This window comes from Corylus avellana, chromosome ca5 (genome assembly GCF_901000735.1).
Source record: "Corylus avellana chromosome ca5, CavTom2PMs-1.0".
Lineage (NCBI taxonomy): Eukaryota > Viridiplantae > Streptophyta > Magnoliopsida > Fagales > Betulaceae > Corylus > Corylus avellana.
The window spans coordinates 17,690,905-17,703,703 of NC_081545.1; the positions used below are offsets into that span (position 1 = coordinate 17,690,905).

The following is a 12,799-nucleotide window of genomic DNA, read 5'->3' on the forward strand; positions in this document are numbered from 1 at the left end:
GGAATTAAATCAGTTCACTTAGAATGATGTTTGGACCATGGTACCCAGACCTATTGATTAGAATGTCATTGGAACAAAGTGGATCTTCAAGAACAAGTCAGGTGAACATGGCACTGTAATACGAAATAAGGCCGACTGGTTGCTCAGGGTTATACTCAAATTGAAGGGATAGACTTCGATGAGACGTTTGCTCCAGTTGCCAGACTTCAGACTATTAGAATCCTTCTTGGAATAGCATGCAATTTTCGCTTTAAATTGTACCAAATGGATGTTAAAAGTGCCTTTTTGAATGAAATTTTTCAAGAAGAAGTCTATGTGGAACAACCAAAAGGGTTCAAGGATCCTCATCACATTGATCATGTGTACCAACTGAAGAAGACTTTGTATGGTTATCTCATCTCACATGGGTTCACTTGTGGACAAGCACACTATACCTTGTCCATCCGAATGATAGGAAAGGATATGTTGATTGCTTAGATTTACGTGGACGACGTTGTGTTTGGAGCTATAGTTAACTCTCACTCTCACACCTTTGCTGAAGAAATGAAGAAAATGTTTGAAGTGAGTATGAACGGAGAATTATCTTATTTTCTAGGTCTTCAAGTTCAACAATCGGACCGTGGAATGTTTGTTTCTCAAACTAAATACACCAAGGAGCTTGTGAAAAAATTTGGTCTTGATGGAAAAAGTCATGCTAAGACTCCTGCGAGTATCAGTATGAAACTTTTAGTAAATCTTACTGGAAATAGTGTTGATCAAACACTCTACAGAAGTATGATTGGGAATCTTTTGTATCTCACTACTAGCAGACCTGACATCTCTTTTAGTGTGGGTGTGTGTGATAGTTTTCAAGTCAACTCCAAAGAATCACATTTAACAGCTGTTAAACGTGTCATCCATTATGTGAATGGCACTGTAAACTATGGGATTTGGTATTTCAGGAGCACCAACCTAAACTTGGAAGGCTACTCCGATGCCGATTGGGCAGGATGTGCTGATGACAGGAAGAGTGCCTCTGGTGGATGTTTTTATGTAGGAACCAATCTTATGGCCTCACTAAGCAAGAAATAAAACTCTATATCTCTTTCCATAGTAGAAGCTAAATACATTGCTGCTGGAAGTTGTTGCACACAACTCATATGGATGAAAAAGCTCCTATCAGACTATGGTTTTGATCAAGAGAAGATGGTGGTGTTCTGTGACGATCAGAGTGCGCTTAGTATTTCCAAGAACCCAGTACAACACTCTTGTACCAAACACATTGACATCAGATATCATTTCATTCATGATTTGGTTGAAAATTAATGTTATTGATAAGTGCTAAATATTTTAGCACCTTAATTTACATATGTTAATCTTTTAATCTTGTTATATTGTGATGTTTTGTTTCCATTTTGTGTTTTCTGAGTTTTTCTAGGATTTTGAAGAAAATGAAGAAATTCTGGAAAGTTACAAGCTTGAAGGGCAATTTGGGAAAAGTTGGAGCTGTAGGATCAATCACAGGCCAACTTAGGCTCAAGCACATCAATGCTCAAGCACAACACACCTAGGCAGCAGCGCATTAGCACTTGAGCGCCCAAGCCAATGGAGCGAGCGCAGCAGCGATTACGAGCACTAGAAGCAGGTGCTCGAGCACATAAGAGGGATGATCGAGCACACACCAGCGATCGAGCGCAACCCCTTGGGATCGAGCTCACTCGAGGCGCCTAGATACGGCAGAAGACCTTTTCCACTTCAGATTGGGTTTTTCAATCCCCTAGTTGAATTAGGAGAGTGACCTCTAAGTTTATTAGGTTTTCTAGAGCCTCCAGGGTTTTCCTAAACCTATAAATAGACCTCTAAGCCTCACAATTAGATATACAATTCCAGAGAAGAGAATTTGAAGCTACTTCCAGGAGTCATTTTCCGGTTTCTTCTTTTCCTTTTCTTTTTAGTTTATTTTAATTATGTGTAGCTAAGCCTTTTGTTAGGAGCTAGATTGAAGCCCTAATCATGTCTTTTAGGATTTCAATATAACGCCTTTGTTTCAATCTTATTTTGGTTTATTTAAATTGATTAATTTCTGGTTTATTGAATTCCTCATATGCATAGGATATGGATATGTTAAGTAAGTCAATTTAGATGACCGAATCTTGGGCTTAATAAAGTAACAAAAAAACCTCATCACGGGTTCTTGGCTTAATCAACGTGGGGAACTAGGAGTAGATATCATGCCCTAGCCTTCATGTGTTTGTCAATTTCCATAGATTTATGCTTTCTTAAAGAACAACTTAGTAGATATCATGCTAAATCCTTTGGGGAAGAAAAGAATTAGAGTTTGTACCATGCCTAATTCCTTGCTTAGGGAAATCAATACCTCAAGGAATAGATATCACGCCCTAAGGTTGACAAGCATTAAATATACTTGTATGATTGGAACATCAGTGATGTCAAAACCCTAACCATTTCGTTCTATATCTCTTTTCAATATTTTAATTCGTGACAATTCTGATATTTAATTTAAAAAATCAATTTTAAACAAAATCAACAATCCTCATGGGAATGATCTAGTATTTGCCTAAGTATACTATCGTTTGATCTTGTGTACTTGCGAGTAAAACGGACAAATATTGTCTATTAATTAGGTAGTATTTGGCACAACAAGTTTTTGGCGCCATTGCCAGAGATTGTTTAATTTTGTCTATAATTTCTTTTTTCTTGTAGTTAATTTTATTTTATTTTGTTTTTATTTTTCATTTAATTTCATTTCCGTTGTTCTTCGGTTTTGTTTTGCAATACTGTGCTCGAGCTCACGAACCAGTGTGATGGAAGAGAACCCATTTAATACCCCAATAAAACGATTGTTTTTATTAAAAGATTTTCTACAAAGAATGGTTAAAGGATTTATAAAAAATCCAGTTTTATAACAACAAACCTAAGCCCATACTTATAGCCTAAAAAGCTCTTAAAGTGTTTGAAGTATGAACCTAAGCTTAGACTTTTCTGTCCAGACATACGCTAGGGTTGCCGGACGTACGCCCTTATCTTTAGTACCAGACGTATGCCTGGGGAGCACCAAACGTATGCTCTTGTCTTTAGTACCGGACGTACGCTAGGGGACCACCAGACGTACGCTCTTATCTTTAGTACCAGACGTATGCGGGGGGACCACCGGACGTACACTACTTTTGGGTTGACCACTTGTTAATGACTATACATACAATGCACCCTTTCGACCGTTGAATAAATAGTATTGGACGTAAGCCTTAATATATAATGCCCAGGAAATTAATTAACTAGTAATTAAGTTCACGGATTGTCTTCCAACCTTATTCCTCGCAGAGCAAGACTCAGGGACCTCTACTCCTCGAAAACAAAGGATACTAAACAGCGAAAACAAAAGATTCTATAAACATTAATCATTACAACCAGAGCATCTATCAAGGAACATCAAAGTAGCTGAAACTACACTATACAAGTCATCATCTTTACAAGGGATCTATGATACACCTTAATATGCAAGCATGCATAAAAGCTCTAAGTCTACAACGTAACTCAAAAGTACTAGTTACCATGAGTGCCCGCCTAAGCTTGCAATAAGTCCTTAAGCATCTCTTGGGTTGAATCCTCCTTATAACCAAATGCTTTGCGGTATCCATCTTCTGCTAAACTATCTATAACAACATAGTTGTACATATGGAGAAAAAAAAAAAAAAGGAAATAATACAAGGGTAAGTCCGACGACTTGGTGAGTATAAATACAAATGACGTACTGGTCATTAAATGATGAACTCAGTTATTTATAAAGCACATGCAACATTATGAGATGACAATTTATCATGGATGTGATATAGATATAATATATGCTTATAGTCATGAGTAACAGTAATAGTTCGACCATATGATCTACCCAAGATATTACCCATTCTCAGCAGGGTTAGCGCTGTCCCGATGGACCTGTAGGACAACACCTGTGCCCCGGATATTGCATGTTACAGTACATAACATTAGTGGCATGACCGAGTGCGACCTCGGGTGGCCCACACCACTAATGATGTCCATCCTATAGAGACCATCCATTAGGGAATGGCTGAGCCTTGGTCACGAAACCATTGGATCCAAAGCCCACAGACACACACATTTGACCATAAAGTTAACTTGTATAGTAAGCCCATGGCCATTATCCCGCACTTACCGGTGTACCATGTCATACGATGCAATTAATCTTATCAGTCTTTTATATGCATAGTTTTACAAGCCTCATTATTATCTTATTAATCAATATACGTTTTCCCAAAAGAGAGTTCACAGTAGTTCTAAAATGTATTTCATGAGAGTTGCAAAATATGCATGTTTGATATATATAAAATAGACGTGCAATGCAGGAAAAGTAATGACAAGCATCCATGTGAGTTTGTACTCACCTAGGTTGTAAGGTTCCTCCGTAAAATTCCCTTGAGGCTCCATAACCTCGAATACTGAGAAAATACGTATCATTAGTTCTAAATCCAACTAAAACGAACCTAGAACATGAAAACAGAGACTATCGGACAACTTGGTCAAAACGTCATTTCCCTTAAAATACTTATGACCATACGTTAGGGCTCGAGGTCGTACGTCTACCCATAAAGTTTCAAAGTAGAAACATCTTTGTTCCAAACGTCCACCTATCCTCCCAAACTGCTTCTAAACCCATCCAAATGGATTTATAAGACCTCCTATCTCCAAAAATGGTCTCCATGCAATAGAAAACACAATGGTATGCTAAGCCCAACTCTAAACAAGATCAATGGAATGCTAAGGTTTCAAACCAATGTCTAAGCTACTCTAGAAAGCATTAAAAGAGCATAACGACTTAGAAAGAAAAGTTAAGCACGGAGGGTTACCTCCTAGAAGAAACCTTCAAGAAAACACCTCTCCTTCTCCACAAAACACACAATCTCACAAGAACACACTCACAAAAAGGGTTCCTGGGAGCCTAGGGGCAAGTTTGAACGAGAAAAGGGTGAAGGTAGGGTTAGTATTTATCGAGCGGAAAAGATAGAGATGCTCACCAACTACACTGAAAAGTAGCGGACGTCCGATACTATTTACCCAGCGGTCCAAAGGCTGTAGCGTACGTTTAGGTATTATCCAGAGGTCAACCCAAAAGTAGAGTACGTCCATGTACTATTTGTATAGTACGGTGTACTATTTTCAGCGTACATCCGATGGTCCCCATGCATACGTCTACACTAAAAACTGGAGCGTACATCCTCTACTACAGACAAAAGCGTACGTCCGGCAACCCTAGCGTATGTCCCCTACTACAGACAAGAGCATACGTCTGGCAACCCTAGCTACGTCTTCTACTATATACAAGAGCGTACGTCCAGTCAGACAGTCCAAAATTTCCAAAATGCCCTTCTAGCTGTCCCTAGTGACCCAAAACCCAAATTAACCCCCTAACTAAGCTACTTAAGCTTAGTTAATTTATTTGGGTTACTACATAATAGTACTAGACGTTCGCTACTTTTCAGAGGAGTTCGTAGCACCCTCAGCTTTTCTGGCCTATAAATACCAGTCCCCTACCACCCTTTGAAGCCAACATTTTTACCCCCAAGCTCTCTATAACCACCCTATATGAGTGATTTGTGAGTTTTGAGAGAGAAAGGAGGAAAGCTTGTGTTCTTGCCATTTTTCCCAAGGTAACCCCTGCCCATTTCTATGTTTTTTAATGTTGTTCTTGCTATGTTATGAGTTTCAAAGGCACTATGTTAAGTTCTTGCATTCATTTCCTCACAAAACCAAGAAACGTTTTCAAAAGAATTTAAATCTCCTCTATTCCTTGTGTTGCTTGATCGATGTGTTTTCCTTACATTGCATGTGTCTATCTTATAGCCTAGAAGGAGTTATGATAGCCTATAGAATTTATAGAGACCTTAAAACCCCGTTAGGTGCTTTTGGCCGAAATGCCTACCCACTGACCGGACGTACGCTCTCGGGCACGGACGTACAGTCAGGAGGTCAAACATTCGCCTTTGCCCCATTTATGCAACTTAGGCCCTAGCAACCCTTTATATTAGGTTAACCTAGTATCTTACTCGTAAGGGTCCTCTAGTACTACATATAACGATGTGTTATATTCTATTATAGCAGGATTTAGCAATGTCGGAGGATTCAAGCGAGCATGCAAGATAAGTAAACACTTACGAACGCTTTCCTTAAAAACGTTGGATATGCCAATTGACTGACCACGAGTATGATATGAGCATGTCTACATTTTGTAACTACTTGATAACTGCTTAATTAACTAGTTGATAAAATGCATCATATGACATGGTACACCGGTACGTGCGGTATAATGGCCATGGGCTTACTATATAGACTTCATTCTATGGTCAAATGTGTGTGTTATCATGTGGGCTTTGGATCCAATGGTTTCGTGACCAAGCATAGCCATTCATAAATGGATGGTCAATATAGGACGGACATCATTAGTGGTGTGGGCCACCCGAGGTCAGACTCGGTCGTGCCACTAATGGGATGGACGGTAGCGTACAATGGTTGGGGCACTGACATTCTATTACAACTCCTTCGAGACAGCACCAACCTTGCTAAGAATTGGTAATATCTTGGGTAAACCATACATGAGAGCTATGATCTATAAAACACTAGTCTTTCTGCATTAAAATACTTGGGTGATTGCGCTAGAAGTAGATGTTGTGCCAAATACCTACCTAAATTAATAGGCAAATACTTAGTACGTTTTACTCGCAAGTGCACAAGATCAAAACGATAGTATAGCAGGCAAATACGAGATCATTCCCACGAGGATTGGTAAATTATGCTTAGAATTAATTTCCTATTTAATTAATAGATTTGTCACGAATTGGATTGAAATAAAGAAATAAAATAAATATTAAAACTAAAAAGGATTAGGGTTTTGAAATCCACCACAAATCAGACTAATTAAGATAACACTAGGCCAATATGATATATTTCATGCTTGTCAACATAAGGGCATGGTATCTATTTCTTAAACTATTGATCTCCCTAAGCAACGAATTAGGCATGGTATCTACACTAATTCTTTTCTTCCCTAAAGGATCTAGCATGGTATCTACTAAGTTGTTCTTTAGGAAAACATAATTCTATGGAGATCGACAAACACACGAGTCCTAGGGCATGGTATCTACTCCTATTTCCCCATGTTGATTAAGCCAAGAACCCGTGATGAGGTTCTTTTGTCACTTTATTAAGCCCAAGACTCTGTCATCTAAGTTGTCTTAATTAACAAATCCATATCATATGCATATGAGGAATTCAATAAACTAGAAATTAATCAATTAAAATACCAAAATATGTTTGAAACGAAGGCGTAATTGAAATCCTAAAAAGACATGATTAGGGCTTTAATCTAGCCTAATTAAAATATAAAGTACACAACAAAAATAAAAGGGTGAAAGAAGAAAAACCCAAACTCTTCTAGATCTAGCCTTCAATCCGATTCCCGAGTTTGTGTCTACTTCTCCACACTTTTTCCTACAGGCTAAGAGGTCTATTTATAGGCTTAGAAAAGATATAGAAGTCCTAGAAACCCTAGTAAACTCATAGGTTTATGTCCTAGTACAAGTGGGACTTTTAAAACCTAGTTTGGGTTGGAAAAGGAGTCTTGGCCGCATATTCTAATTCTCCGGCACACGAGCATGCTCGATCCCATGTTTGGTGCACTTGATCCTTGCCCGTGTGCGCTCGAGCGCTAATGCACTCGAGCCTAAGTTGGCTTGCGATCGATCCTATAGCTCCATCTTTTCCTAAATTGCCCTTTTAGCGTGTAATTTTCCAGAAATGCTTCATTTTCTTCAAAAACCTATAAAAAGACAAAAAACACAAAAAGGAAGTAAAACATAACAAAAAAACAATACTAAGAGGTTAGCATATGTAAATTAAGGGGCTAAATATTTTAGCCCCTTAATTTTAGCACTTATCAGTACACCGCTCTTTTATTAACCAAACAACATTTTATGGTGTATTAACGAAGACAACATCTCCTTTTAATATTTACTAAGACTGCATGTTTATTTCTACTTAAATGAGCTCATGTCATACCTAATCGTGAAGTTTACTTAGTAAGTCTTTAGACTTACACTGTTATTACCCTTTTAGGAAGTTTGTCATTAAAACCTAAGAGTGGTACGGTTGCCACTACGGACCTTGCTTTAAAATCTTCATGCTGCTTTTAGGTTTGTTTTATATTATTATTAGTTGCTCCATGTTTTTAATTTTGAGAAATATACTTGTCCATTTCAAGATTTAATAGTTTTCTCAGATTTATTTCACATTCCTATGCTTTAACTCTGATAATGCTTAGAGGGGTGATACCCCATTTAGCCTGTAACATCCCCAGCCCGTTAAGGCTGAGTTTGCCACTTTTCTACTTTTACAACAAAAGTTCTTGCAAAGATCTATAAGGTCTATCAGAGTACTTGATTTTAAAGGATACAAAAAAATGTATAAAACATTATTCAAGAGATTTTATTACAAGCGAAATTAGAAAATATTAAACTTTAGTTGCGGAATATCATATTATTACAATAACTTATATGAAAAGACTTTGAAAATTAATAATTATTCCCACCCCATTCCGGCCTCCTATTCCAGCATCCTTTCTACCTGAAAACAAGAAATAAAACTGAATGAGCCCAAAGGGGGCCCAGCAAGTAAAATCCACAACCATAAATAGTTTTACTCCTTGTTCTCAGTTTTGAAAATCATTTTCGCAAATAAATATAATTCTAGCCATAATAATATCTGTATGTACGGTTGCATCTCCCGTAACATATACATACTATTACATCTAGTAATAGATCATCGTTGTAAATCATCTTTATAAATCATCATCATAATGCATCATTATAAATAATCTTTGTAAATCATCATAGCATATCATCGTTGAAAATATAGTATCATTTTCTCATAATAGGGCCCATGTACACTATTACCCCTGTGCACGAGGGTTGCGGGTCCTTGTGACCATGGCACTGAACTGTGGCCACAGCCATGCCCGACCGTCAATTAACTCTTTCTTGGTGCACTCAACGGTCTAGTTGATGGAATACCACCTTCTGGCATAGCCTCCTTCAGTGGTTTCGCCTCCATCCGAGTATCGGTACCGAACTCTCATCTTTACTTATCTTGGGGCCAAAAATACTCTCCTCCATACATGTGCCCTCATTTCATAAACATTTATCTCATCTCTTGTACTTTTCTTTGTACTTCTTTTGATGCATCTTAGGGCAACATGTAGGAGGGTTTATCATCATTTTTCTTTCTTATAATCATCATCATTTCTCAACTTTCTTTTCTCAAATTGAAAACCTTTTCAAATATAAACTTGTTGTACTTAGAAAGCGTTTAAATAAATAGAAACTTTCTAGATAATTCTTTTAGAAATCCTTCATGCATGCAACATAACTTCATAATACATAAATAAAATAATCATTTACAATTTACTAAAGAATGAATAAATAGCATGACATGAAGTAATTTTAGAAGGGGTAGTGAATTTACTTACCTCTAGACTGAAGCTAAAAGTGGTATGAAAGAATCTAGTTGCTCCAATATGACTAACACCACTAGTATATCTTTTGAAACTAATTTCTAAAGTCCGCTATCTCTTGTGTTCTTTCTTTCTTGTAGCGCTTGGTCTCGCCCTTTCTCTCTCTGTTCTGAGTAAACACTCTTAGAAAGAAGAAAGACCGAGTAAAAAGCGGAAGAAGGAAGAATATATGCAAGAGATGGGAGAGGAGATGAGTGGTGAAAATTGTGAAGGAGAAGAGCTCTATTTATAGGAGAAAATCAAACACTATTCTACCTTCAATTTACAATTATACCCTCATTTTACTATTTCACCAACCCTATACTATTTCACCAACCCTATACTATTCTACCAACCCTATACTATTCTACCTTCTTATTCTACCATCCTTATACCTACCATTTACTATCCTATTATTTCACCAATTACCATTCTCTAATTACCACTCTCATAAATTTCCCAAGAATTAAAATCCTTAGCTACAATGGATATTAAAATAACATCATTATCAAAATAATCTATTTAAATAGCTTTGAAAATTCTGGGACACTACAATCTTCCCTCCTTATTAGAATTTCGTCCTCGAAATTAAAACCTATAATATTATCGTCCAATCTTCAAGTTGAGGGATTCAGATTTAAAATATTCCTTTCAATCCTTCATCAAAGCCTACTCTCTTTTATCATATTGAAATTCCATCTCCTTCTTTTAGGAGTAAATCTTATTCACAGTCTAAAGTCTCAATTTCTGCAATCATTCATCAATTCACACTAAAATCTTACCTCAAAATCTTTTCCATTTTTTTTTCCAACCTCAATAACAACAATCGAGTTATTCATCAATAGTCCACAGTCAAGGTTTAAACATCAAATTAATAAATCATGTGATCAATAGTCCATACCTCCAAACATCATAATCCTCATTTCAAGCCTGCAATAATTTTCTCGATCTAATTTAATCAATTTTATCAAAAAGGTGTAAAAATCATTCCTGCCTATATTCTCTTTAGTATCTCAGTATTCCAAATCATGCATACGAAATTTTAATATGATGCTCTAATAATTATTAACTTTTCACCATCATAAACCTATAAAAGTAAATAGCACCAACATTCTACAGTTTATATTTTCCAAAAACATCATTACATGAATATACCTCAGAAGTGACATCATAATTCGATTCATTCTAAATACACAACCGTTTCTATTTTCTCATCCCAACTTTTGTGTTGATGCTACAATATCAGCGAAAATCTTTCAGTACTACATCTTTACTTGATAAATCATAACTCAACAAAAGAAACTCGTAATTAAGATTTCAACTCAAACGAAATACACGATTACATCAAATGTAAGATTCTCATCCATTCTTAACTAATACATGCTATGTTTTGCTGCGTTCTAGAGATGAAATTGATAAGCAAGCAAAGTAGGATATGGGTAAGTTTCCAGGCTGGAAGTTCCAAAGTACACATGCTATAATTTCTCTCCTTTGGGTCTTGCAAGGTCAAGAAGAGAAAAGAGAGAAAGATAGTCCTGTTGCTTTCTAGAAATGAAGATTTGAAAAGCATTTCAGGACATGGCATGTATGTGAGACTTTCAAAATACCTACATCGGATGCTCTCTCTCTTCTGTCATTTATGGAGACTGAGAAGAAAAGGGAGATATTTAGCCTGAGAAGCATGATCAAGGATAATCTTGCTTCCTCAGGACATGATCAACGATAATCTTGCTTCAATGGTTTACTACTGAGAGTATAAGGAGTTGGGTTTGTGAATCAAGTTGTGAGGCTGCATTTTTCTCTTGAGGATACGCTCAACTAGGAGGAAAAGTCGAGCTTTCATTGTATGGAAGGTCATTAGAAGATTTCAGGTGAAGGAGTATGATCAGAAGGCATGCGTTGCAATGGAGAAAGAGGTGTGAATTTATATGAAGGGTTTCTGGATAACGAACGAGCGCGTGGTGCGCGTTGGCATGACAATTCATTCAGTTACCCACGCATGGTATTCGAAGTCGTTGGTTGAACAGTGGGTTTGAAAAATGAGCTCAGTCGAATTTATGACAGGAGACAAGATCCTACTTCCACGGGATCTTTTGACAAAATTTCCATCGCGGCCCGAGGTCGCCTAACGCTTTGTTGTTTACTGTTTATTTCACCTGAAGTGAAAAATTCCTTTTAAGCCACTCGTCTGCTGCTTCCAGAAACTTCACAAAAATTTCTTCAGTTCCTAACGCTTAGTCTCTTCTCAGTACTTCATCTCTCCCAATTTCTTCGTATTCTCAACTATTTTTCCTTACTCTCCTAAATATGGGAGCATCATCATCATCCGTTAACAACATCGATTTGAATGTTGCTCCTGCAACACAATCTATTGTTATGCCTAACGTGCAACTGGACGTGCCTGCTATACCTCCCGTTATACCTGTTGCACACCCTAATGAGCTTGCTACCTATCCTGATGTATGGCAGCCAACTTTTGTCTTTGACAATCGTCCTATCACTATTCACGATTCTGTCATGCTCCATGATTCTAATGCTGTAGCAGTGGCCAAAGGTTTCGTAATTCCACTGGATCAAACGTTCTTAGCGGATAGGTCGGATACTGATGCTATTAATAATTCATTGGCATTCAGTATCCAAGGTGCTGCTTCAGTTTCTGACATGGCACAACGTTTGAGTGCCAGAAATGTTGAGCTGAAAGTCTCAAGAAACCAAATCGGGGTCTTACAGCGACTGCTCAAATACTACAAACGAAAACACGCGGATTTGAAGCAGGAGAATACTCAGCTGAAAAAGATGATGTTATCTTACGCAGAATACTTGGGACCAAAGATGCTAGAAATGGAGAAGAATACCGAACGTCTCTAGCGACAGCACGAAAAACTCCGGGTCGATGTTCAGGGGTATTGCAAGTCTCTCCGCACACGCTCTAGTCAGGTACCTCATTAGAAATAAATATTCCCTTAGATAATTCAATTATAAATATATATGATTCTGCTCATACTAGGTTTTCTCTATGCAGAAATAATTTTCCTGGAGTAGCTCTAAGGAACAATCTACTCATCATTACCACGTGTCTCTTTATGCAACAAATTCCCTTTTTTTTTTTTTGATGGACACTGGTATGTAATATTATAAGGAGCTTGTTCTCCAAACATTTCTTTTCGTAATCATTCAGTGCTCATTCAATATTCATTATGAAATCATTCTGTCATTGTAATAACTTCCTTTAAACAAACA

At 37.3% G+C, this 12,799-nt stretch overlaps 1 protein-coding gene across 1 annotated transcript; it reads left to right on the forward strand.

The window, feature by feature from the left end:
- The first annotated feature begins 543 nt into the window (after nt 1–543).
- On the forward strand, nt 544–1,071 carry LOC132181881 (uncharacterized mitochondrial protein AtMg00240-like). The gene has a single exon (XM_059595110.1). It carries the CDS (start codon nt 544–546, stop codon nt 1,069–1,071), a length of 528 nt encoding a protein of 175 aa, XP_059451093.1.
- The last annotated feature ends 11,728 nt before the right edge of the window (nt 1,072–12,799 follow it).